This window comes from Silene latifolia, chromosome 2 (assembly GCF_048544455.1).
Source record: "Silene latifolia isolate original U9 population chromosome 2, ASM4854445v1, whole genome shotgun sequence".
NCBI lineage: Eukaryota > Viridiplantae > Streptophyta > Magnoliopsida > Caryophyllales > Caryophyllaceae > Silene > Silene latifolia.
This window is the reverse complement of record NC_133527.1, coordinates 186,076,448-186,104,197: the sequence shown is the minus strand read 5'-3', so window position 1 is coordinate 186,104,197 and position 27,750 is coordinate 186,076,448. Positions and strand designations below refer to the sequence as shown.

The 27,750-nt window shown below is 36.2% G+C and overlaps 4 protein-coding genes across 9 annotated transcripts; 1 reads left to right on the top strand and 3 right to left on the bottom strand.

Moving 5' to 3' along the window:
• Window positions 1-3,031: 3,031 nt before the first annotated feature.
• On the bottom strand, window positions 3,032-5,605 carry LOC141643786 (tropinone reductase-like 1). The gene is made up of 3 exons (XM_074453093.1): window positions 5,410-5,605; window positions 5,236-5,310; window positions 3,032-3,989 (listed from the first exon to the last, which is right to left on the bottom strand). Exons 1-3 carry the CDS (start codon window positions 5,517-5,519, stop codon window positions 3,185-3,187), a joined length of 990 nt encoding a protein of 329 aa, XP_074309194.1. The 5' UTR covers window positions 5,520-5,605; the 3' UTR covers window positions 3,032-3,184.
• A 685-nt stretch (window positions 5,606-6,290) lies between these two features.
• Window positions 6,291-8,938, bottom strand: LOC141643785 ((21S)-21-acetoxyl-apo-melianone synthase SDR-like). 2 transcript variants are annotated; one of them, XM_074453091.1, is made up of 3 exons: window positions 8,857-8,938; window positions 7,939-8,010; window positions 6,291-7,258 (listed from the first exon to the last, which is right to left on the bottom strand). In XM_074453091.1, exons 1-3 carry the CDS (start codon window positions 8,892-8,894, stop codon window positions 6,454-6,456), a joined length of 915 nt encoding a protein of 304 aa, XP_074309192.1. In that variant the 5' UTR covers window positions 8,895-8,938; the 3' UTR covers window positions 6,291-6,453. The 2 variants fall into 2 exon arrangements, with proteins under 2 accessions (XP_074309192.1, XP_074309193.1); XM_074453092.1 differs by lacking the exon at window positions 8,857-8,938 and adding an exon at window positions 8,135-8,239.
• On the bottom strand, window positions 8,800-21,170 carry LOC141643783 (uncharacterized). Of its 5 annotated transcripts, none has more exons than XR_012543767.1 (16): window positions 20,917-21,170; window positions 18,678-18,844; window positions 18,106-18,364; window positions 17,379-17,453; window positions 17,201-17,291; window positions 15,428-15,494; window positions 15,138-15,180; window positions 14,559-14,730; window positions 14,331-14,429; window positions 13,485-13,547; window positions 13,008-13,146; window positions 10,512-10,713; window positions 10,178-10,305; window positions 10,009-10,048; window positions 9,407-9,658; window positions 8,800-9,182 (listed from the first exon to the last, which is right to left on the bottom strand). XR_012543767.1 is itself a non-coding variant. In XM_074453089.1 (16 exons), exons 2-15 carry the CDS (start codon window positions 18,822-18,824, stop codon window positions 9,495-9,497), a joined length of 1,689 nt encoding a protein of 562 aa, XP_074309190.1. In that variant the 5' UTR covers window positions 18,825-18,844; window positions 20,917-21,170; the 3' UTR covers window positions 8,800-9,161; window positions 9,456-9,494. The 5 variants fall into 5 exon arrangements, 3 of the variants coding, with proteins under 3 accessions (XP_074309190.1, XP_074309189.1, XP_074309191.1); XR_012543768.1 differs by having other exon boundaries at window positions 8,800-9,161; XM_074453089.1 differs by having other exon boundaries at window positions 8,800-9,161; window positions 9,456-9,658.
• A 1,594-nt stretch (window positions 21,171-22,764) lies between these two features.
• LOC141643782 (pentatricopeptide repeat-containing protein At3g26782, mitochondrial) lies at window positions 22,765-25,843 on the top strand. Its single transcript, XM_074453087.1, has 2 exons — window positions 22,765-23,834; window positions 23,993-25,843. Exons 1-2 carry the CDS (start codon window positions 22,878-22,880, stop codon window positions 25,034-25,036), a joined length of 2,001 nt encoding a protein of 666 aa, XP_074309188.1. The 5' UTR covers window positions 22,765-22,877; the 3' UTR covers window positions 25,037-25,843.
• The last annotated feature ends 1,907 nt before the right edge of the window (window positions 25,844-27,750 follow it).

The following is a 27,750-nucleotide window of genomic DNA, read 5'->3' as shown; positions in this document are numbered from 1 at the left end:
GGGATAAACAACTTGCAGTTTTGAGGAGTTTACATTGTATAATGAGGTGATGACAATCGCTGAGCTAAGTATTTGGGTGATAAGCAAAGTATTCAATGAAAGTTTCATTTACTATAACTATGTGATGTTTTACGTACGCATAACTAACTTAATTTACAAATTACTAAATTATATTCCATTAAAAAATTTATCTATAAATTTGAAAAGTGAAAACTTAAAGAATAAAACTTTAAAATAATTTGTAATTATACTCTTATTCTAACAAATTGTAATTCTTATTCCTAGAATCCTTACATAGATGTACTTCTTAATCTTAAATAAAATTAATAAGATACATTTTTGAAAAGAAAGAAACTTTATTGAAAGGTGCTCAAATTAATAGAATAGGAAGATTTATACGGAGTATCTTATTTGAGTAATTGAAATACAACTTTTACGTATAATTCAAAATGATATTAAAAAGTCTAAACAATTAGAGGAAAGACAAATTTGAAACCCGTACAACGCACGGGCACAAAATCTAGTTATAGTATTATGCCAATCAAAGGAATGTGCGTGAAGAACAAAACAATAACAGTGATTGTCAACCCAAAAGTTTAATAGAGGGAGTACTAGTTTTCTCCATGTATAACTCGTACATTACATATGAACTCTGAAGACTAGTGTGTAGTAGCTAACAAGCTGCGTCATCTCCTTAAATAGGAATAAAATCACAGACAAGTTAAAATAGGATTTTCGTATTATTAGTAGGTAAATAAGTAAAACAACTTTCTACTCGTAATATTTAGTGACTAATACAGTTACCTACTCATGTGGCTTCTTCCCAAGAAACAAATTCATGACGGCAAGCCTATTCTATTACCTTGATTAAGACGGGATATTTGGGCTTAGACTTAAGATGAGTTAAATATGTATATGTGAAATGAATAAAACAAAAGTAAAATAGCTTGAAAAAAGCAAAAGATTTATTCTATATAATATATATATCCATATAGGATAATATCTAGATATTTAAGCCGTTTTTGATGTTAAAGACAGATATCTCCGTAAAGAAGACTAATCGTTATAGACTTATAGTAGCAGGACGAGGTGTATTACTCCGTATATACCTGCCCTTTGCATTTGCATTCTTCTCAGTTCTAAGAAAATACTAGCATAACCACCATGGATTGCTCCATACGTTTCGGCTTGCTCATCACTATATATCCTTGTTTTCTCGGTCATTATTTCTCAACCCTCTTTCCCAATATTTTTAATTTGAACATTTTTATGCATGCATTCTTAGTTATTACGTCCTCTATGAGTCTATATATAAATACTCCATCTATTCCGATCATTTGTTGTTTTTTTCATTTTGGGGTGTCTCGGTCATTTGTTGTCCTTTCTATTTTAAGAATGGATTTGATGGGTAATTTGTTCTTTCATACTCAATTTATTCCACTTATCATTTAATAACTGACCCCCTTCCATTTCTTTGGTCTTTGTGCCAAAATCAAAGGACAACAAATGACCGGGACGAAGGAAGTATATATTTGTTTTTCAATTTTCATTTGACTTTTTAAGTTAAAAAAATTTCAACTTTGATAAGTGAATAACATGAAAATATAGATGTTTATGAGCAACTTATCCACCGACCACAAAACACCTTCCTAATATAGAAAGGAAAATGAATTGCGTCACCTTTTTACGTATAAAAGTGGGGACCTCGTCAATAAAAGATGTATGTGAGAGTATGACATTCAATTTCAGTGCCACTGGTGGCGTAAGACAGATAGAAATAGATAAACAAATGAGCGGAACGGAGAAAACAAAAGATATTAACAAATACATTAAACTTAAATATTTAGATTTGTCATCAAAAAAATTTTCAACAAATATTTTTTCAACAAAATAAAGTATAAATACATGTCAAAAAATGAGTCAAAGTAGTGTTTTGAAAACCGCGTAAAGTCAAATGGGAAGAACAAATGTAGATAGAAGGAGTCTGTGCTGATCTATATTGTTGGCATGCAGGTTAGTTAAGCAGCAGCTCCATCTAACCGCAAACTCTACTGGGAATCCCAGCTGCCAAACATCCTTATGCCTCAACCTCTACTTGATGCCCTGCCTATAGATGTTGCTGGTAATCATTTTAGAGCAGTTGCAGATACCAAACACCACCCATGGGGGACCGCCGACGAGGTGATGCTCCAGGGATACGGAGTTGAAGACGACCCCAATCACCACTTGTTGGCCACCGCCGATGAGGTGATGCTCCAGGGAGACGGAATTGAAGACGACCCCTGTCACGAGGAAATTCATATGAATCACACTGATTTTGCCTCAAAGTGCCTTTAAGCGAGACAGACTAATGACATATATGGTAATTGAGATAAATCCTCTGGCGACTGAGAAATACATGGTAACTTGCCACCGAGCAGGGTTTCCCTACGCGTGTTCCGGTGTCACCAGCCTATGGCAACCACCGCCTATAAGATAACCCTCGCTGGAGTACATGATGGGGCAATAGTAACAGCCTATGGGGTGTGCCATAGTGACACAAACGGATGAAATCCCGAGTTTATTGGGCTGAAGACCCTCGGCGTAAAGCCTGGAACCCCTATATGTCATTTCCTTCAGTTTCATCATGTCATTTGGTACCGACCTTCTCAAGCTTTTGTGTGACGGTCTAGAAAACCGCGCAGGACTGTAATTATGTGTGCACGCGCGCACACAATGTAATATCCGCAATAAATAAAGGACATATATATGAAACAAATGGAGGATTAACTATAATTTGCTTTTATATTTGATTAAAGTCGTCTCTCTTTTTCAATCAATAACTCCGCATAAATGCAAAAAAGACGATCAGTAATTAATATCCAATATACTCTGGCTTATTTTTACTAAATAATTCATCAGCTTATTTAGTAAAGCGATTAGTAAGCGCGTAAATATATCACCCGATAATGAATGACACCAGTTTAAGGATAATTTTTGATAGCGAGTTATAAATCGGAAAATCTAAATTTGAACTACAAAGCAATACGGGTATTAATTGATCGAAATGATCAAGATTTTATCATTTTAAGAGCAAAAACTGCATAAGATCCAAATACAACAATTCATACACTCTAAAGTACAGTAAAAACACTAATCGCGTAAAATAAATAGACTACTCGTCTACTCGTAAGACATATTAGGATTACTCGAATTGATTTGGAGACGGAAAATCAAGTGTCTTGAAACAGCTCATTCCTCCATCAACCACAAGATTATGACCGGAGACATACTTAGCCTCATCAGAAGCCAAATAAAGAGCGGCTTTTGCTATATCAATTTCCTCGCAATTTGCACCTTTTAGTTCTCCTAACCCGTTTATTATATCCTTCAATTGATCCGTGTTCGCAGTTTTACAAAGTTGGCCCATCTCGTTTATTAACCTTTGAGTCGGAACAGCACCCGGTGATATACAATTTATTCTAACCCCATGTTTGGACAATTCACTAGCCAAAGACTTTACTATTCCTTGTACTCCGAATTTTGATACGGAATACCCGTGAGGCCCAAGCCCACCAATTACCCCACAAATACTCGAGGTGCAAAGTATCGAACCAGACTCTGCTGGTATCATGACCCGAGCAGCGTGCTTGATCCCGGCCAACATGCCTCGGACATTGACCCGCATCATTCGATCAAACTCATCAAGATCTAGATCCGTTATGCTCGGCGGGTACATCTGGCCCGCTATACCAACATTGTTGAACATGATATCAAGTTTTCCATAGTGGGCCAAGGCTGTATCAATGGCTTGGGCTACATCGGACTCGTCACCAACATCACAATGGATGAATTGGGCTTTTGAGCCCAAGCCTTTTGCTACATTTGAGCCATGTTTAGTGTCAATGTCGGCGATGAGGACTCTAGCACCGTGCTTAATGAATTCTCCGGCGGTCGCCTTGCCAATCCCATTTGCTCCTCCAGCTATCAAAGCTATCTTATTTTCAAGTCTGCGCATTTTAATCCATTGTTGAAGTCTTTTGAAAAAAAATTGATTTTAATTTTTTTTTTCCTTACACCGCTAACTATTTATCAAGTGCGCACTCATACTTTTATAATAAGATTGGCTAGATCGCTCTTAGGGGACTTATATAATTCTAACCACCAAACTTCATTCTCAAAGACAAATATATTCGCATTAATGGACTTAGGAGAACCAAGATCATAAAATCAATTTTCTTATTTTCTTTTTCAGTGCCTCCCTGCAACTTATATTAGACTTTGAAATTTAGAAACAATTTAGTGCTACTATAGTATATTTCCTAACGACCGTCTCTCTAAAGTTTTTCTGCATTTTAATATACTCCCTCCTATTCACAATAAACCTCTCATTTCATTTTGGCACAAAAATTAAGGAAACACACTACCCCATCATATAATTAAATTTGGACCACACAAATACACTACCCCACCATACAATTAAATTTGGACCACACAAACATTTACCAAAAAAGGAAATATGGAAGTTATTGTGAATAGACGGAAAAAGGAAATAGGGAAGTTTATTGTAAATAGGAGGGAGTAGTTTACATCAATGTTTTTACGTATAGTTTTCCAGTGTAAAGATGTAGATTTTCAACGAAAACTTAACTTTAGACTTTTTCACGTTTGAAAGATACATCCATTATTGGCCTTGACTAATAATTGAAGCTTAGACTTTTCTTTAGCCTTAATAGTAAAATAATAGTTGGACGATGATAATTGGACGATGATAGGAGAATGTTCGACTAATCGACTTAATTGGCTTAATAGAAAAAATTTATAGCAGAAATCATAGAAGCACCAATGCACTAATTTATGTAAACTGTAAATTCTAATCCTAATTATTCCGTTATTGCGTATAACAATCTTACGAGATAATGGTTTGGTTACATGCACTATTTAGTTGAGTAAGAATTAAGAATGTAAGATGAAATTAATAACGATTTGATAATAAATGGGCTAAATAAGTCAGGTTGAGTTATAAGAAAATTAAATAGGTTGGGTTTGGGTTGAACTGAGCTATATCGCCTATATGATCTGTTTAAGTAAATTGGTTGGGTTAGGATTGGGAGGTAGACACAAACACGATCCAGACATGACATGATCTGTTTGTCAGGTTTAGTTACATGCATACATGCGTTTGACGCAAGACTAACTATATAAAAATGTACAAGAATTTAAAACGATGATTAACTTTTTGTTAAATATATATACCTTCCTTGAGAAGGACTAGTTGAAGACGATCTTAGTTGTTGAAAGATCATAGGCCACTTCATGTCACTAGTTGTACTGTAAACAAAATGAAACACTTATCTTGATTAGTCTATGCAATAATAAAAATGATGAATCAACATTGAGTAATAATTTAACAAATTAATGTAAACATACATTCTCTTGAGCAAGCTAAACATGTTGTTTGTTTGAGGGGAAGAAGATGTAGAAGTGTATGCAGTCAAGAGGCAGAATAAATGAAAGAGAGAGGAGGAGGAGGGGGGCATGCAGGGGTCACTATGACTGATTTTCTCGGATCTTGCCTAATTTGTCATGGAATATGTAATGTAAATATGTAATTTGGTGAAACGGTTTCACACTATGAGAGAGTGGCCAGTCTTTTTATATTTTTCAGAGTATTTTTATATGGAAAATGATAAATAAAGGTGCCAAAAAAGAAATGAAAACCTTAAATCAAACATTAATGACATCAATTTACGCGTAATTGTGTCTTAAATTCCTAATTTAATTCCATTTTGGAAAGTAATTTAGTTCTTAAATACAGGTCTTAGGCTGTATTTATCATTACCGTTTTTATATAACTATGATCTTATTCCATGATTTTTGTCAATACAAAACGACATTTTGACAACATTCTTAGCCCTTGCGTACTTTTTCTTGTTAAAATTATAATTTCCCCGAAAGATTGTCAGTATCATACTGTATTTTTTACATTTTGGTCTATTGAAGGTTGAAGTTTTGAAACTTTGATCCTAAAAGTCAAAGGGAAGATCATAGTGAAATTGACCAAAAAAGCACACATATGTTGACTAACTGGTTTTTCTACGCAAAACTATCTTCAAACACAAATTCTCATTGAAGACATGACATATCCGTCACAAGCTGAAGACGGATACCATTTTATCTCACAATGTACCCACTTTTTCTCTCTCTGCAACACTATTCATGTGGTCCCCTTTCTCCACTAACCCATTTTGTTACCATTTTATCTCACAAAATATCCGTCACAAATGGTAACCCGTCACAAGGGAGACCAATTGATCTTCAAATAGTTTGAGACCGTCCAAATACATCAATTCATATATTCCAAAATACAGTAAAAACACTAATTAAGTAAAATAAATAGACTACTCGAAAGTCGTAACATAGAGTAACGCATATGGAGCACGAGCATGCCCTCCATGTACGCAAGTAATAGGATTACTCAAATTGTTCCGGAGACGGATAATCAAGTGTCTTAAAAGAGGTCATTCCTCCATCGACCACAAGATTATGACCGGACACATATTTAGCCTCATCAGAAGCCAAATAAAGAGCTGCTTTTGCTATATCAATTTCCTCACAATCAACTCCTTTTAGTTCGCCCAAACCGTTTAATATAGTCTTTATTTGCTCCGGGCTCGCCTTTTTATAAACTCGACTCATCCCGTTCACGGCCGTTTCGGTCGCAATTGGACCAGGTGATATACAATTTATTCTAACCCCATGTTTGGATAATTCACTAGCCAAAGACTTTACTATTCCTTGTATCCCGAACTTTGAGGCGGTATATCCATGAGGCCCAATCCCACCGATTACCCCACAAATACTCGCGGTGCAAAGTATCGAACCAGACCCTGCTGGTATCATAACCCGAGCAGCATGCTTGATCCCGGCCATAATGCCTCGGACATTGACCCGCATCATTTGATCAAACTGATCCAGATCTAGATCCAATATGCTCGGCGGGTAATACTGGCCCACTATACCAGCATTGTTATACATGATATCAAGTTTTCCATAGTGGGCCAAGGCTGTATCAATGGCTTGCGCCACATCGGACTCGTCACCAACATCACAATGGACGAACTGGGCATTTGAGCCCAAGTCTTTTGCTACATTTGGGCCATTTTTGTCGCCAATGTCGGCGATGAGGACTCTAGCTCCATGTTTAATGAATTCTTCGGCCGTTGCCTTGCCAATTCCGTTTGCTCCTCCGGTTATCAAAGCTATCTTGTTTTCAAGCCTGTACTAGAACTAGAACTTTCATAGAAGTATTCTCTTTGTTCCAATGAAATGTTTACATATGCTTTATACACATAACAAGGAGATAGGACCCTCTTCATTTCTTTTAGGAAATGGAGAGTCAGTTACCTCTCTAACTATTAGGAGAACTACTCTCCCCTTTATAATCTTATCACTAACAATCATGAAATAATGCATTGTACTTTACCCTCTCTTATTCCTTTATTTTTATGCATAAATATAGAGTCGTTAGATTGCACCGAAATACGATCTTGGCCGTTGAGAGGAATGACATCTCCATTTCTTCCAAGGAAATGAAGAGGAAATGAACTCCATAACAAGGTACAAATAGAGAGGAATTGATTTTAATATTATTAAAAGAGAGAGTAGAGAGTAAAACATATCCAAAACAGAAACGTATACTATTGACTGAGACACTCGGAAAAAATAAAATAAAGGCAACTATGGGAATTGAACTTGGGGCTACATGTTATAAGTCCCCTACACTTACCACTACACTAGTAATATTACATTGCATACTAGGAGAACTAACTTGTACATATAGCTGAAATTGTTAGGTCATGTGAGGGCACTTACCCTCACTTTTTCTCCCCAAATCCGCCCATGCTACGTATAAAAATGTATTAAGAATTTGAAACGATGATTAACTGTGAAGTATACCTTCCTTGAGCCGGATTAGTTGAAAATGATGTTAGTTGTTGGAAGAGCATCAACTTCATGCCACTAAATTTACTGCAAACAAAATGAAACATTTACCTCCATTAGTCTAGAATAGTGAATGAATCAACTCATAATTTGTATTTACAAATTACAGAACTTCCGTCTTAAATAAGATTTTGTGACGTAAGAAATATACATTCTCTTGAGCACGTTAAACATGTTGTCTTGTTGAGAGGAAGAAAATGTAGAAGTGTATGACTATGTGTAGTAGTCAAGAGGCAGAATAAACGACATAGAGAGGACAAAAAAAGAAGGGGGCCGGGGGAGTCAGTAACTCACTATGACTGATTTTCTCGGATCTTGTCCAATGTGTGGTGTATTACGTAATCATTAGTTATTTGGTGAGACGGTCTCCCGCCGAGTAAAGTCCATAACAAGGTCCCCAATTATCAACAAATGTTGTTTTAAGAGAAAGATTATTGGTAGTCTTGAGATAAGACTCACTCAAGAGTCAAGACTACCAATAATCTACTCAACTTAAGACTTTGGGTGAATCTCGATACCATTATAAAGAGAAATTAACCAATAAATGGATTACATATGTTATTTCTTTTAAAAAAAAGTAAAAGTAGAAAAGTAAAGTCTGAGGTAGCTTTAAGGACTTAACCAATAAATGGATTACATATGTTATTTATGGATAATAATCATAAAACAATAAATATTTGGGTCAGGTTATATTGGGCTTAGTCAATTCGGGTTCGAGTCAAGCTCAAGGCTTGAGTTCGGGTGTCGAGTCAGGTTATTTGGGTCAGGTCAATTTTGTCAAGTCTAATAGCAAGCAAGTCCCTTGAGACTATCTCGAAAAAGAACGGAACTCTCTCGGACATTTTTTTTGCAACTGTAAATAAAGGTTCTTACAGTTTCATGGCCTGTCGAGCGAGGCCATGCGCTATCATATTTAGTTGTCTAGAAAAAAAGTTAACGCATAAACACGGAAAGAAAACGTAGAGCCTTTGTAGATCCTCCAGTATGCCCTTGAGCCCAGTTCAGGACATCTCGGATACCCAACGCTTCGGCTTGTAACGCCGACTCAGCCCTCATTTTCATGCTCCTCCGAGCAATCTCCCTCCCTGAGCCATTATTATATGCCACCCATCCTATAGCAGCATCATAATTCTTTTCCGAGCTAGCATCCACCCTCCTCTCTCGGACATCAAACCAGCCTGTTTTGCATAAACCATTTCCTTCAAAAAAGGTAAACTGGCCATCACTATACCAGCCTCAAAAATTTTCTCAGAGCTATGGCACAGTTAAAAATTTACAACCGACAGAGACTCCTAGCTTTCAGTTATGTATTTCAGGGAATAGCTTTTTGCAACGGCCTATGTAGCCTCTTGTAGCCGGAGATGATGGTGCAAATGAGACAGGAGACATTAAAGAAATTGATGATTTTTCATCAGCACCATACCCTCTAGAATTTATGTGCAGGAGCTGCATTCAGGAACAGAGAACCGAACCTCTTAGCAAAAAGAATTGGAAGAGCAAAACTAAGTTAGTTAGTAATCATCATCTGAATTGTTGCCATCACTATCTTGTTCATAGATTTGATATTCAGCTTCACTATCCACACCATGCAACTGATTCGGAGCTCCTTCCGCGGTTGGGAAACTTCCAAAAAGTTCTTGCAGGTAACTTTTTGAAATGTTCTCTGCGCCCAAATCTAAGTTATGCATAGGAAAAGGGTATCAGACAAGAGTGTTTGAACATCAAAAACAACATTAGCACAAGTACGGCTTTTCATCAACTGGGGAATGCTTTAGAGTTTAGGCCATGTTTGGCAAACGGATATTTGTCAAAGCAGATAACTTTAGCAGCATATTCAAAAATAGTAGATTCCGACCAATATGCTATCACAATATGCCACTTACGAAACACATGAAATTGGAGATTGATTGATCAATCTACTATTTAGGCCGGAATCTACTAATTTCGCCTACTATGCCGTTTACCAAACAGGGCCTTAATATATGAGCATATATTATTATTCAAGAACCCAAAACATAAGGATACTGGAACATGACTGCAAGGAGAAATCAGGATCTGCTCCATCCTGGAATCAAACATATAAACACTACCGTCAGAATATGGTACAGATGCGGTGTAGCATCGAATCAAAAGTGGCAAATGTTTTGGTTAATCAGGACTGGACTAGAGCAACCACTGAGTTGTGTATTCTCACCAAATAAGTAGGGTCATCTAGGTCCATCTCATCAACAACTTCGTCCTCAAAGTCACTTTCTTCCTCATCCTCCTCGTCAACCTCATCGTCATTAATATCCTCTGATTTATCTTCTTCACGACTGGGCTCTACAGCGACCCAGTGACCAATTGGAAAATATCAGACAAAAAACTCATTAAAAAAAGGTGCATCATTGCATTGCTCAATGACTTAACATCACAATTTTATTTTTAGGGCACATAAACACAAATTTTCCACTTCTTGAAGAACCTATCAGCAAAATTTCCCTAGATAGCCGTCAAGAGAAACTTGATGTCAATATTATTTATTATACCTTGGTTAACTACTGATTCACGGTCTTCTCCAAGCTTGGGCTCAATTACTACAAACCGCTGATTCTTCGACTTCTCAAATTTGTCAGATATAGATTTCACAAAAGTTTCAGCTCCACCTTGAGGATACACAGATATAAACCTCAATGCAACACGGAGTCTTATATTGTCAAGCGCTGATGATGAGAACCATCCAGTTGAACGCTACATTGATAATAATATGCAAAAGCAGAACAGAGGATATCAAATTAAAACAGAAAATCAATATTAAGAAAAGTAAAGTGAAAGAGACTTGCACACACGCAAAAGCAGAACAGAAGAACACGTATTAAGAGGGGGGAAATCTGGCACCGAAATTAAAAAGTAAAGTGAAAATGATACAAACACAGAAATTAGTGAATCATAAACCTTCAATAGTACTCTTTGGGTCCGATGAGGAGAGTGGAGACTAGTAAAAATGACGGGGCCAAAATTCCCATTAGACCATCTTATAATCATAATTTGAGGGCGGAGGTTGAAACTACAAGATAAACGGTTGAGACTATACTATGATACAACCAAGCTTCAAAATTTTATAAATAACATCTCGAGGCCCAGCACAAATTAGCAGTGATGGCTGCGTTGTACTTGTATTTCATCAATAAGGACAAACCATCATATACGAGATGCCGTTCAAGAAAGCACAAAGAGATGACATGAAGCCCTCAGATTTTATCAGGCAAAGACATCACACCAAGAACTGATTTCACTTTGAACCCACATCATCATCGTCACAGTAATAATCAATCTGTTTTTATTAGTGATGTTTATTTATTTTTTAAATATTTGCTCAACAATTCAGAAGTTGCTAAAACTTATTGTTTTCTGTTGCCCCTCTTACTTACAATTGATCAGTGCAATGCAGTAAGAATCGGTGAGCCTACCATGAAGCATATTACGATTTACGAAACTCGCCATGGATCATATTGAGAAACTATAACATTTTATATGACCATGAAAGGATTACTTGATTAAGTGTCTTGTAGTTGACTAATACCTCAAAACAGAAGCAACGTGAACAGAATTGCCTTAATGTGCTATTATACCATACATTTCCATGCCACCACCACTTCCATTTTTCCCTTAACACCTTTCCCGAGTGATAAGTTCAACGTTGGAGGTAGAGGGTGAAGTACAGAGTGTAAGAAGAGTTCACACAGGCATGAACTAAATATCGGGAGTTACGTGACGTATTGGCCGTTAAGTGAAGGATTTTCAATCGTCCACGATGATATTATCGGATACTTCGTATGAAAAAGGGTTGCCAAGAATAGCCAATATTTGGCTGACACGGCTGATATTTTGCATGTACAGCTATATTTGGCCGATACGACTGATATTTGACCGATACTTGGCTGATACAAGGCTAAGAAAATCGAACTAGACCAGTAAGGCTTATGACTCGTTTTAAAACGAGCCCTGATATTGGACATGCCATCGCATTATACTACGCAGCCGCGATTTGCGGACATTACCACGATTGGAACGTGATACTGCAATGTAATACCATGAGCACAGGTACTGCTCATTATGGTTTCTGCACCCTCTCAAATCAAGATAAATTCCATAACCAAGGTTCAGGTGAACCAAAATACTTTTTACCCTATTCAACATGGAAGATGTCACTAAAATGTTGTCCATGTTATATTCTCCCGTCCATTACATATATTGGGTTCATTGACATGGCACTGCAGTTGAAGCTACGCCACTTTTCATTTGTTGCAAGTTGCAACTTATTCGAAGAAGATGCAAATCTTTTGACCCTAAAGTTTTACAATTTGTGTTTTCTGATGCCTTGTCATTTGATGATGTACCTTTACCTAAGCATATATAGGTCATTGACCAATTTGAAAGTATATACTTATTCCATCACTTTTACAACTTCATACTTTATACGGCACAAAACTTAAAGGAGTTCGATAATATGTAGCAGAAAAATGTAAGCTGAACAAAGTTAAGGGTCAGAAATCATAATGAACACAAATAACGGACAAAGGGGGAAAGCTTCCTAAGCAGCAAGTTTAAAGACGGACAGCCCATAAAAGAAAGTAGGAAATTTGAAGAGGATGGAGGAAGTACAGAATAATTTCTAAAAGAACTTAAGAGAGCTTTCAGGAAGAACATCAAATTCTAACCAGAAGCGATTCTCTGTATATGTCGACAAATACAATGATGTCTTAAAAAGGTGTGTTTGATGTTACACTATCTGGAATTTCTACTATTTGATCATAGTAAGCACCTCCATCCTGAACTAAGTTAAGACCTAAAATCACAAGCACATGCAAAGATAACTACTAGAATTAAGGCATTCCCAGAAAGCACATATTATTCTGCAATCCTTATACATAGATACCACTGCACTTTGGAGGTAAAATTCATGAATTAACAACAAAAATCTTCAGTAACTCTCTGCCAATCTTAAAATTATAACACAAGAATATGATAAATGAGACACTTACAGAGCAAACAGCTAAGTATGGAAATCTAGGGATCTCTTCTTGAATGTAATCATCGACAAGTTCAAAAAGCTGGAAGTATGTCTGGCACTTGTATGGAAAAACTCGAAATGCACACATGTCCTCCCACTTGTGCTTCAATCTGTGAAATGAATGATGAAAAGATACATAAAGAACTTTCTACTCCCTTGAGTCCCTTCGTCTCTGAAATACCTTCCATTTTCACTATTTATTTCATAACTACTTTCCATTATGGAGTATATTTCACCATTTCAGATGTATACTTGAGACAGATAAACATACCACACACATAAGATCGCAGGGAAAAAAAATAAATAAAATAAATAACTTGCACAATGTTATCAGCATTGATCAGCCTCAACAATATATTGCTTGCGCTTGAAAAGACATTTGAGCTCTGAAAGCACATCAAACAAAATAAATATATGTTAACAAAGAAAAAAGGAAACAATTACTTACCCTTTAGTTGCATCACAATAACCTCTCAGAGGTGGCGGAACCCTGAAAATCATTCTCTGATATCTGTTGGAAAGTGAAACATAACAATGAAGAATCAATGAAACGAAGAATAAATATACAGGTCTATAAGATCTACTTGAAATGACACCAAATAGTAAGAGGAGCACGCAGTGAAACTAGCAGCCCCAAGGACTGGGATAGTTAATGACTTGAGCCGTGATAAAAAAAATATATATATAAAAAAAAATGTCCACGCTTGTTGTATGACATTCTTCCAAGTTGTAGCTACATACACCATGATGACTACGACAATGTTATACTGGCAGGGAATAAAAACGCTAGCCATCTTAAACAATTGTATCATTTTCAGATATTCCACGAGGATACCGAAGTAGATTGTGAAGGAGATGGTAAAACATAGGAAAAGAATAAAAATTAAAATATATCAAAGGATACAATCAGCCTAAATCCGTTGCTGACTGAACCATTTACGAATATGAAATTCTCACACACAATCCCACAGGTGAGTTACAAGCAAGGCCATTTAAATACAAGAATGAATTATTTGTCCATGTACCGAACAAAGTTTTATGACCGCATCATGTACATATAGCTATTGACCCCAACTCTTTACTCAACTTTCAGTTTCAACTACATTATTTTGCTTAGACATGTAGTTAAAAGCTGGTCAGACGGAGTAGTAATTTCGTGTCTTCTAGCACACATTTCATTCATCCTAAAAAGGAGTCACTATTATTTGCAAGGTAAACAAATATTGGCCATTAAATTAAAATAGTATAGAGGTTACTAGGTCATAAATAGAGAAGATGAAATATAAGTACTTACATTCGGGATTCGGGATCTTTTCTAGGATCATAACCTTTTCGGATCCAGAATCTATGAAATGGTCCACTACCAAAATAGTATGCACTTCGAAAAAGAAGCCTGTACAAAATTAACAAGGAAACAGGATGTGTATACAACAACAGAAATGTAAGTCAGTGAACAACAAGAGGCGAAACGTGAAACACCACCCAATAGAAGAACGGCTTCAAGATAAGTTATTGATGATACCTCCTTAGCGTATGATCTCCAACTTTAAGGCCCATATTACCCAAGCGTTCAAAGATAGAATTTCTAGGCCAGATAGGGCGTTCAGCAAAAAACTTAGACACAGCCATTTGCAATTTCCATTGTTCCGAGTCTTTTGGTATGTATTGCTCCCAATTCACATTTTTAGGTATCTGTGTGATTGTTAAGTACTAGGAAGAAAAAAATACAAGAGAATAAAGTACTGCGGGGGCGGTGAGTTTTCCATAAGACATGAAGCTTTTGCGATAAAGAACCAAAAGCCAAACTGATGTAGTTCATCAGAGAACCCACTCCCTATAGCTAAAGGGAGTGACAGCCAATAAAAGATCAGAGTTTTCAAACAAAAAAAAAATGAAATTATAATGTGTATTGAAAAGGTGGTGTTATCAATAAACTCTATATAGAAACAGCCAATATGCACATTCACAGGCATAATGTCAAACTTCGGTCATGTGGTAGCCAAATTCCTAACTCCTAATAATCATGCATTTATATGATCAACAACAATTAACACATACAAAATCCTCACTAATGCTCAATATGATCTACAGATGAGGATATCACTGATATTGAAATCAATAGCAAGACATGGTTCAATCTCCATCTGCATCAAGAAAATACATATCATACACAACTATTAGCTAAGTTAAAGCATGTAGAGCTCCAAGTAGTAGTCATAAAATTGGCAAATTTGGCAGAGTTGTTTCTGTGATCAAATATTAGTGCCCCTAGTATGGAAAGTGGCTCACTCTAAACATTCTTTATCATGTTTAATTGAGTTAGCGAGTAGTTTGATATTCTATTAAATGTTCAAATATTATCACATGTATGTAATACAAGAACTAAAATACCTCCCAGCGATGTTGTACAACTCCCTCCTGTTTTTTCTTGGAACTTAATGTGGTAGATGGTCTCAACCTGAGTAACACATGAGAAGCATAAAATGTGATATGCAACAAAGATGCATTATACTGGGTATCTATCCACTTCCTCCGCGTGATGGAATGATGTTCCCGCTATCCCTCATTGGTAGTTTTCAGTGTTGAAATTACTAGCTTATCCGTGTAACGTTTTCACTTATACACCAAATACTATGATTAACCTTTAGTTTAAATCCCACTAATTATAATTAACCCAACCCCACCACTTCCTCACAAGTCACAACCTACCAAACACCTAACCTCCCCCTACATCCGCTAAAAACCTTAGCCAACCACCCACCCAACTCCGGACAACCATCAAGACACTCAAAACCATCAACATCCCCCCTACTACTAAGAGAATAACATTCTCTTAGTAGTTTCCCGCCAAGTGTCTTCCCACTTTGATGGGCCTGCCTTATGGATTGAAAACAGCACAAAGCACGTTCTAAGTTGGGCCCTCGACTTAAAACAATTGATTTTGCATTGATTTGGCATCATTACTAACATTCTAACGTGATAATTCTTGGAATCTTATACATGAAAATAAATTATACTTTGACTTTTCTAATTATACAATCCTATATGGAAACAAACTATGATTTGCCCCTCAATTTATGCAATGTTTACAATATTATCTCGGAAATCTCCAATCACAAAAATTTACCCCTAATATATTATGCAATATTACATATCCATTAATCAGAGATCAATTTCGAAATCCCCCTATATACTAAGAGAATAAAACTTCTCTAATGTTTTCCCTCCAAAGTGTTCTACATTATATATGGAAACAAATTAGATTTCATTTATTAAACTAATTTTTCATTTAAAAATAAACTTTTCATCATTAAATTTAAAAATATAATCGTTTAACAAAAATAAAACAAAATTGGTATAAAACTATAATCTATACATAAATTGTTACTCCTATTATAAACTTCATGACGAAAAAATAATTTATTAAAATAATATGTGGTAGTTAAAATATTTTAATAAAAAACAGACTTCATGAAATTAATTTTAAGATTAATTTTTGTTTTTTAAAATTCATGAGATATAAATCTAAAATCTATAAGTATATTAAAAATTAAAATGTCTATATATACCGCGCATTTGCGCAGGATCTACACTAGTTACCTCCCCAACTACCTAAGACCACCAACATCGCTTCTTAAACAACCTAAGACCATTGACACCACTTACCCAACCAACTATAACCTTCTCTATCACCTGATCTCCCCTTTAATCTTATTTTTAAAAGGCACAAGGGACCGAGTACACAAAATGCAAGGCGCGAGACAAAGGCGTGCACCTTATAGACACAAGGCACAATTTTTACAAAAATGTGTATTATTTAGATAAAGTTTTGCACAATATTTCCCTTATTTGGATTTTAGAAAGGGTAACATGTAAATAAGTAAACATTAGGGATAATGTGCCAATAAGAACGGGGTAATAACATAAAATAAGTAAATAAGTAAACTTCTGGCATGGTTTTAAACATCGGGTACGGCACCGATTCAGGACTGAATTATCAATGTTTGAGAGGTTACCGCGGCTGCATTTTAGGCAATATTGGCGGCATTTAACAAGATTAGGTCGTGAAAACCAATACCACAACCGCGACTGAAACCGAGATTTAATTATCTGACTTCACGTATTGCCAGAAAGAGATTTATTTATGACCCACGAGTAACTTACACTATATTTTCTGGGACATCTTTGGGAGAAAATAGCGGAGGCACTAGTATCATCGGACAGTCATCATCTACATCACCAAAATTTTCTGTGTCTACAAACACGAAATTCAAAATGAATCACTATGTCTAGATGAAAATAAGTAACCACAACACTGGAAAAGAAGAAAAAACAGATTTACCAACAGGTCCCTTCATTTCACTCATCCGCCCAGCATTTGCATGGACTGGAATGACATGCTGATAATCCACCATTCCTACAGAAAAATATTAATTCAATTACATAATTGCAATATTAACAGCAAAGCATGAATTTCATGTTATCTTTGAGGTGACTTTTATCACAATGAATTAGCTAAGATCAACACCACGAAGATGATTTAAGGATAAAATTGGCAACGTGAGAGAAAACATTAAAAAATGAAGGGCTACAATACACATACAGACTTGATGGACATTTCCCTTCTTGACCTAATGATGATATAGATATCAGGATTACAAATGTTCACACTTTTCAGACTAAGAGCACACATCAAATTAATAATAGTGTTTAAAGATTAATCACAAGGGTAATAAGATAGCATACCATGGACCAACAAGTTAGGACTAATTTAAACTCCTAAATATAACCGCTATATATGGAATCATAACAGGATAGTCGTTGTCAAGGAAGAGCAGTGTAGAGGCTTGTACAATTATATTGTTCCCAGCGATCATATGCCTATTTCAACGTATGTATTCTTTTATACTCCTTTAAGCAATTGGATTCAACCAACTCATTCGAATGGTTTATTGCTTAACTACTCCAGTTATATTCATTAGAGCAACGTATGCGACTAGTATACAGATGGCAACGTAAGCAAATCCAAGGCAAGATTCAAACAATGGTAAATGAACGACATTACCAACCATTGAAATGATAAGCTTCTTGGACTCGAGCAACAATGTCTGCAGAGAGAACACTTACAGAACAACCACTTTGCACTAAATTGCATGTAGAGTCGCAAGTTTTGGATTGGCAACTGTCATTTTGATTGTCACCAACATTCCTTTTGGATATTTTTAAGAGCAAACTATTGCACGGACGAATATGGCCAAATGCAGGGTGTGAAAACGGATCACCAGGTCGAAAACGAAGCTCCAACTTATTTGCCTCTGAGTTATGAGCCTACAAATATTGAATACCAAATCAAGTTCATAACTTTTACACATTTTACGTGATAAAACAATAATCTACCGTGACATGTATACTATGTTTAGACGTTCAGCCAATATAATTCAATCTCCGTGTTTTGACTTGCTAAATTGTATTAGACACATATGACATGTATTTACATGTATTTCAGAGAAATAGACTTGCATATAATAAATAAAATAAACATTTAAAATTCAACTAAAAATACTCAACTAAAATTGTATCTAAAAAAATCAAATGCTAGTGAAAATTAAATTTGATAACTTGGTACAAACAAATAATGTACCTTAGCAATGACGTCAAGGCCACCCAGGGTTTCAACAGCAAGTGACATAGAAGAAGGATATCCAGGGTAATGAACCGCGAAAACCTCTTCACTTGGCAATTTCCCTTTTATAGTTCCATCTTCGATGACTCCCATTGTTTGTTGCATTAAATGGTTGGATGTCAATCCTAATACAAATAACCCTAAATTAAATTAGTTCTATTCTACCCTCATATTTGATGGATAAAATCGACCTAACAAGTAGCAGCTTGTGAAAATTAGACCGAATTCTTTAAATGCAAATTGATGACAGTGCATAGCAGTCTAGTCTGGTTTCCATACTGATCAATGATAGTGATGACATGTACTATAACCGACCAACATAATAATACTTCAAAATTAGTATACAATGTAAATGAGTAATGAAGACACCGTACACATGGTTGCCTAATTCATGGTACGCTTCGATACGAATATGTATTTTTTTTTTTATATTTTTGGTGTTGACTAAGAGTATCCCCTACCGACAACTGGGGCAATCTCCTTCGGGGTAATGAAGGCAATTTAATGGATTGACCCCTCCTAAAGTTTGGCTTTTTCATTCACAAGAGTCAGGAATCGACCCTTGACCACTTGTTTAAGAGATGAGAGCCCTTATCACTCACACCAGCCAACTTTGGTGATACGTTTTTACAATGTAATACGGAAAATAATAATAACTAATACGAATGCGAAATACGTAGGAATCGATTCGCAGTTCATCCTACATACATTTAATTGGTAGTGATCGAAGATAGGAGTGTTCAAGCAAGAAGCCAACATATGATCACTACAATCAATCTAAACTAACAGCACACGATATGGATAACCATCAACAACAGAAATTATAGTAAGACTGTTGAAGTATATACAGAAATTTACAGAGTTAAACGACTAAATCACAGGGGCGGATCCAGGATTTGAGTAAAGGGGGGGTACATTAAGAAAAAAAATTTGCGGACAACATTTATACATTAAATTCAAATATCGTCAATACATAGTACATTCTAAGCTACACTAACACTTATACATTAAATTGCGGACAACATTTATACATTAAATTCAAAAAAATTTTGAGGTTCTAATAACAATGGAGAAGAGGTCGATGTGGTTTTTTGTGACTTCCGACTCCACAAATATTGTAAGCTGGTACCCTTGGATGTTGACTAGATGTATCGTTCCTAAGCATGGTTTTTGTCTATGGTTGGTAGCTCACAATCGTCTGTTGACTCAGGACCGTCTGGTTAGAATGAATATCGTTCAGCAAAACAGGTGCTATTTATGTGGAGCTATGGAAGAGGACCATAATCACTTGTTTTTTCAGTGCATTTATAGTCATAAATGTTTGGGCCTGGTTTCTGACTGATGTAAAACTAGGCTACCAGAGCTAGATTGGGTGGCTTGGTGGATAAAATGGAGGCAGAGATTTGCTAGCAGGAAACAGGTAATTGCTATGATTCTCTCTTGCCTGGTGTACCATATCTGGCAAATGAGAAACAAATGTAGACTGGAAGGCGTGGTAAGCAGACCAGAGTACCTTGTGAAGACTGTTAAGCAGGAGGTGGGTGTTCGAATTGGGCAGTATAAGTTTAAATGTAACAATGCAAATTTTTTAAGATGGCTGGATGAAGTTAGATTGTGTGAAGGATAGTTTATGTTAGACTATGCCTTGTAATGTGATTGTATTGGGACACTTTTTTATTCTAATGAGAAATGCTTACATTTTCCCAAAAAAAAAAAAAGTATTGTAAGCTATTCATTTTCATCATCTACAAACAAACAACAAATTCTAAGCTACACTAACACAAGCCAATATAATAATTACACAAATAGATAAATAAATTTACAAACTAATAAGAACAAATTTGTGATCTAGGTTTTGGGGAACAAATTAATCAAACTAATAAGAACAAATTAATTGAATTTGGGGAACAAATTAATCGAATTAATCAAAACTAATACTCCGTAACTAATAAGAACAAATTTGGGATTTAGGATTGAATAAGAAAAAATTTGGGATTTAGGGTTTGGGGAACAAATTAATCAAACTAGTAAGAACAAATTAATTGAATTTGGGGAACAAATTAATCGAATTAATCAAAACTAATAACTAATAAGAACAAATTAATCGAATTAATCAACAATCAACAACAAATTAATCGAATTAATAAGATTATAAGAAATTAAGAGAAGTAAGAACTGAGATTCTGAGAACACATACCGAGTAGGAGTAGCAGGCGAGTAGTAGTACCGCGAGTGGTGGAGTGTCAGACACTCAGACGCCAGCAGACGGTGACGGTCGGCGACAGTGCGGCAGGTGGTGGTTGTCTTTATCGTTCTATTGTGTTTGTGTTTTCTTTATGAGTTTACGTCAGGGATGAAGGCTGAAGGTGTCACGGTCGGTGGTCGCCGGCGTCAGGGATTGAGGTCGATTGGCTTTATCCTTTAGCTATGCGGTTTTGCCACATTTGCTTTATTTTGCGGGATGTACCCCATAACTTTTAAACTATGTGCAAATTCAGTTAGTCTTGCTAAAGACGGGTCGGAGCAAGTGACGGGTAATGCCATTTATAAAACGGATATGGGGGATAAGGTGGGGGCACCTCCATGTGCTTCCCTCTCTCCTCTATTTGGATCATTTGTGAGAGGAAATGGTATCCGTCACTCCAAAGTGACGGATACGTGCCGTCTTCAATGAAATTTTGTGGTGCAAATTAGTCTCCTAAGTTTCACTTGTAGCAAATTAGCCCATAACTTTTCAAAAATGTGCAATTAAGCTCAAATCAAGTTTTTACCATTTTTTTTAAAATAAAGCCTATTGTTTTCTATTATAAAAATTATTATAAATATATTTCTTAAATAGTTAAATACATTATTTACATATTCAACCGAAAATGCGAACCAATTTTAGTATAAACAAAAATTTAGTCATGTAACTTTTCATTGTGACATCATTAAGAATTCTCATATTAGGAATATTTTTCGCCAAAATAAAAATAAAAAAAACTGAACATGTTTTTTTAATAATAAAGAATTTTAGGATTAAAATCTAATAAATAATTTTGCTTTTCAATAATAGTAAAAAATTAATTTGCAAATTTTATTTTTTAAAATAAGATATGTGTTTAATTGCACATTGAAAGAAATTTATGGGGTTGATTTACCACGTTTATAAATTAAGGGGTTTGATTACACATACTATCAAACTTATGGGGGTGACACTTTATTTTGTAAACAATCCAGACAAAACAATTACTCTCCTCATTCAACTCCACATTACACTTATATGCACAAATATTAAGAAAAGTAGTAAAAAACAATAAAAAGTACAACGAGTGGAAAGTAAAAATGCTTTATTATATGTTTGTCCAATTAAAAAGGGTTATTGAATGGCATTTTACGTAAATATGCTTGTCTAATTATGAAAACATGGACCTTTAGTTTGCCATTTTTAGAAAGGTGCAAAGTGGAGTTGAATGACCAAAATAGGAATAGGTGTAATGTAGAGTTGAATAGAGGGAGTACTTTATTTAGCTCATTCAAAAAATTGCATTTGCTTTTTTATTGTATGTGAAGAAGTAAAGTAAGGGTAAACTATTGAATTAAATGAAGGAGTAAATATATAAGATTATTATTTATCTCTAACTTAAGGCTTCGCGAATTGTAAGAGTTTCGGCCCGCTCGACACTTTGTGTCAATTAGAACCACAATTAATTAACTTGTTCCCAAATCGCTAACGATGACCCAGCCTACTCAAGTGACCTGATAGCCGAAAGACAGGCAAAAACACGTATGGATCGGTTACTATTCATATCATGGTTCAAGTCATAATCGAGTGACAAGTCGGGTTGCGTTCCATTTTGGGTCACTACTGGACGAGGTTATAAACATATATTTTATCTTAATTAAATTGATAAATTTACGTTAAAACAATTTATAAATGTATTTATTTATATTAGTTTTAAGCTTAAAAAATTAAGATAAATCCCAATTTGGTTTTATTTGGATAATATCAAGCAAATTTATTATCATGTCAAAATCGGGTTGAGTTAAAACCGAGCCCTCCTATGTGGGACTGTGTGAGCGTGGTACCCAAATTCGGCTGCACGGTTGTACCCATTTTGCGACGTCATTATTTCTTCGGTTCCCGCTTCTCCACACATTTTTTTTTCAACTGAATGAATGAAGATTTTCCCAAATTGTCGCTCATTAATTTTTCGCGCCAAAGTTAGTTACAAATCCAACAAACCCACTTTTCATCCTAACTACTTTTCAACGGCTCCTAACAGAAACCTCGTGCCATTGTTCAATAAATACGTTGACAGTACCGATGTTTATTCATGGAACTCGGTCATCGCCGAGTTGGCTAGGGGCGGCGACTCAGTCGAAGCGCTCCGAGCCTTCTCGTCGATGCGAAAGCTCTCTCTTTCGCCTAACCGTTCGACATTTCCGTGTACTATTAAAGCGTGCTCGTCATTGTTGGACCTTGTATCGGGGCGACAGGCCCACCAGCAGGCGATTGTGTTCGGGTTTGGAGACGATGCTTTTGTGACTTCGGCTTTGGTGGGTATGTATTCGAAATGTGGGGAATTGGGTGATGCATATAAGGTGTTTGGTGAAATGCCTCAAAGAAACGTGGTGTCTTGGACATCGATGATTACGGGTTTTGTTCAGAATGATGCGCCGCGTGAGGCTTTGGGTGTTTTTAAAGAGTTTTTAGTCGAGGAGAGGAAGATTGAGGGGGCTTGTGTGGACGCGGTGGCTTTGGTTTCGGTTATTTCTGCTTGTGCTCGGGTGTCAGATCAGTTTGTGACGGGAGGGGTTCATGGGTTTTCGATTAAAAAGGGATTGGATGGGTTTGTTAGTGTAGGGAATACTTTGGTGGATGCGTATGCTAAGTGTGGGGAGGTTGGTTTGTCGAAGATGGTGTTTGATGGTATGGTGGAGAAAGACGATGTTTCTTGGAATAGTATGATTGCTGTCCTTGCACAAAGTGGCTTGTCTACTGAAGCTATGGAAGTTTTTCGTTCCATGGTGTTTAGTAGTCGTGTTAGATTTAATGACGTGACTTTGTCAGCTGTTCTGTTGGCTTGTTCTCATGCTGGGGCATTGCTACTTGGCCGTTGTATTCATGATCAGGTATTTTAATTTAACTGTCTTTAGTAGTTTTCAGAGCTTGACTTCGACTTCGTGCTATGTGAAATTTTCTTCTAGCAATCGATCATTTCTTGTTTGCACTATCTGAACTCTAATATTGGAGTATCGAGCTCAAGAGTCTCTATTCACATGTTTAATAGGTGATCAAGATGGGTTTCGAGCAGAATGTCTACATTGGAACTTCGATCATTGATATGTATTGCAAATGTGGGAGAGTATCAATGGCGAGAAAAGTATTTGATCGCATGAATTACAAGAATGTCAAGTCATGGAGTGCAATGATTGCTGGTTATGGGATGCATGGTTATCCCAAAGAGGCTCTAAATGTTTTCTATGATATGAAAAGGGCTGGTGTTAGGCCAAATTACATAACTTTTGTATCTGTTTTAGCTGCATGTAGCCATGCTGGTCTCGTGGACGAAGGTTGGGATTGCTTCACAAGTATGAAAAAAGAATTTGGTTTAGAACCTGGGGTTGAGCATTACAGCTGTATGGTTGACCTTCTTGGCCGTTCTGGTTTGGTAGGGAAGGCATATGATTTGATTAAGCAGATGAAAGTTACTCCGGATTTTGTGATATGGGGTTCGTTATTAGCTGGATGTAGGATGCATAAAAATTTAGAACTAGCTGAAATTTCTGCAAGGAAATTGTTTGAATTGGATCCAAGCAATTGTGGGTATTACGTCTTGCTTTCTAATATGTATGCGGATGCTGGTAGGTGGGAAGATGTCGAACGAATGAGAATCTTAATCAAAGATCACGGGCTGATTAAACCACCGGGGTTTAGCTTGGTAGAGATCAAAGGGAATGTTCATGTATTTTTGGTTGGAGATAAAGAACATCCTGAACATGAGAAAATTTACCAGTACTTGGAGGAAATATATATGAAATTGCAGGAAGTTGGGTATGTGGCTGATAAAGCATCGGTTCTTCATGATGTCGATGATGAAGAGAAAGAAATGACTCTACGGGGTCATAGTGAGAAGCTTGCTGTTGCATTTGGAATTATGAACACTGCTCCCGGTACAATCATCCATGTCATTAAAAATCTGAGGGTTTGTGGTGACTGTCATACAGTGATTAAGTTGATTTCGAAGATTGTCCAGCGAGAGATTGTGGTTAGAGATGCTAAGCGTTTCCATCATTTTAAAGACGGGATTTGTTCATGTGGTGATTACTGGTAATCCATGAGACGCGGTCACGCGGATCATTAACATAGTAATCATGTGAGTTTTAGATTGATGCATAAAGTTGTGGTTAACTTGAATCAATTTGATTAGTCGCGCTGCAGGAGGTGTCCTTAGAACATACTCAGTTCTCTGCAGTTTTGTGATGTTGGTTAGCATTTGAAATTGCGGTGAAGGAAACATTTAAGTACTGGACAATGCTCAATGAATCTGATTATTTATACAGCAGGGTCATTGGGAGTTGATCCTCAACGAAATTCTGTAGATGGTAAGCATCTCAAACTGTATCTCAATAATTGGTCAATGCCTGGATTGCCTGCTGTGAAACAAAAGACATGAAGGTTTTCTGGACAGAACGGATGGCATAGTTAGGGTCTTCGGGACATGCACCTTACTCAGTTATGTTGCTGTCGTTCATCTGCAAGTTTCGGGTGCGTGTACTGGTTAAAGTGTCGAACATGGCTACGTTGTGAGAGAAATTATGTTTTTGCCGTCAATGACGAAGTGTGGAAGTGTCATGTCATGCTAACAGGCAGCCAAAGCAAAGTTTTGAAATACATGAGCTCGTCTGATAAATTTGTCTAGAAGTATTGATTTATCCCGGAGAACTTATATTATGCGGCTTTCCGCGTTCATAGAATCGTACACTCTGTACTCCGTAGTAGTGTCGAGTTTCGACTATGCGATTTTTTATTTTCAATATTAAATTTTTGTAGGCAACTTTTGGCATCAGCAAAAGAACACTGATAAAGAAACAGATACAATTGTTTATAAATCTTTAAATACTATGTTTACTAAGCCAAACTATATGGCAGTTGGCAATTGGCAATTGGCAATTGGCATGCCTTTCATTTGCAAAATGTTCCTTGCAACCTTTACAAGAGAGACTGTTTGCCAAGTCGTGGGTTGGTTCTGCAGAAGTGGCTGATTACTAAGAGAAAGGGGCAAGTAGAATTGACTGTACCAGAAAAACAGTAGTGTCTCCTTACGACGGATCAAGTATATACCACTTGTGTTAATTGTGTATATATAAAGGTGCATAGGTAAAACAATATATTTATCTTATATATACACAAGAGTTATAATACTTGACGTATTTTAAGCTGCGGTCTTAAGGGAGAATTTGTGCCAAAAATATATTAAAATGGATCATCTCCATTTCTTTCTCTCCATTTCCTCTCTTAAATTCATTTAATAATATTTTTTCCACCAAACCTCATTATCCCTTTATTTTTACCCATAAATTTTGAATCGGTCGATGATGCCAGAATACAATCTGGACCACCGAAAGGAAATTGCCTCTCCATTTCTTTTTAGGAAATGGAGAGAAACACTCCTCAAAATATATTGTGTCCCCTTCAAAACACACATGATTTTTTAGGAGTCTCTTGCATTAGGGTAATTATTAAGGGATTAATAGCCGTTTAAATGAAAAGACAAATTAGGAGACTAATGCTTGGTGGTGGTAGACAATGGCGAAAGGAGATGGGACGGTCTCATATAATAGTTACAGTTATCTACTAATCTCATGTGCAATTTGGTGCCATGATTGTAAATTGGCAATCCATTAACTTATAAAAGGTGATGACTATTTCTCATAGATACTACCTTGAAGATCATTGTGAAAAGAAAGAAGTACAATACGGAGTACTTCGTATTATTTAAAGAAGTAAATTATGTAGAGTTTTATATAAGGACAAATTTAGGTACGACTTTAAAAAATAAAATTATACTCCCTCCTATTCATTCATTTTGTCCCTCTTTCCTTATCAAAGCTAGTCGGATTTTTGTCCCTCTTTCCTTTTTCGGTAACTTTTGTGTGGTCCAAATTTGATTACATGTGGGGTAGAGTGGAATAGAGTGTTTTGTGTGGTCCAAAATCATTTTCTTAATTCTTGTGCAAAATAGAAAGGGGACAAAATGAATGAATAGGAGGGAGTATTTATTATTCTAGTCCAAATCATTGACTCATAGCCGACCATTTTTATTTTTCCTTTCTTTCTTTATGAGACTATTTCCCAACTTGAGTCATGAATAAAATATCACATTTTCTAAACAGCAACCAATAATTATTACTTCAATGTGCAAAAGTTCCAAACCCTTAAAAAAGAATATTCCCACAAATTGACCTCCCCCATTCCTCAACTTTAGGTGCAGCCCACCATCCCCAAGTCCACACCTCAACAAACATTTACGTCCCCACTGAACAATTTAATTCTTGTGCATTTTCTCTCAAGGCTTTAAATTTTATTCCTAATGAAGGAACATAAAATAGAAGTTATCACAAAAAATACTCTCGATTTTTTAAAAAAATGAAAAGAATATTTACAAGTTTACAACAAAACCTGGTAAAACTGACCTGACTCAAATAATTCGATCTAATAAGGCTAACTCAATACCAATAATGATCGAAAATTGTAATTTGAACTTGACTTGATAGACCGAAGTGGCCCGACTTAAAATGACCCGAGTTAACCCGGTAGACCAAAAATGATCCTGAAATGACTAGGAAGACAAAATCCTGACTCAAAATAACCCAGAACGAAAAGTCTCGGTACATTATTGATTTATTAAGGCAAAATGACCAAACCCCGATCTGAATGACCCGTTTGTCAGGTCTATCTCAGGATCTCACCCACTCAATGGCACCATCTGTAAATACCCGAAAACCCGAACCCTAATCTCCAACACTCCTCTCCTCACTCGTCAAA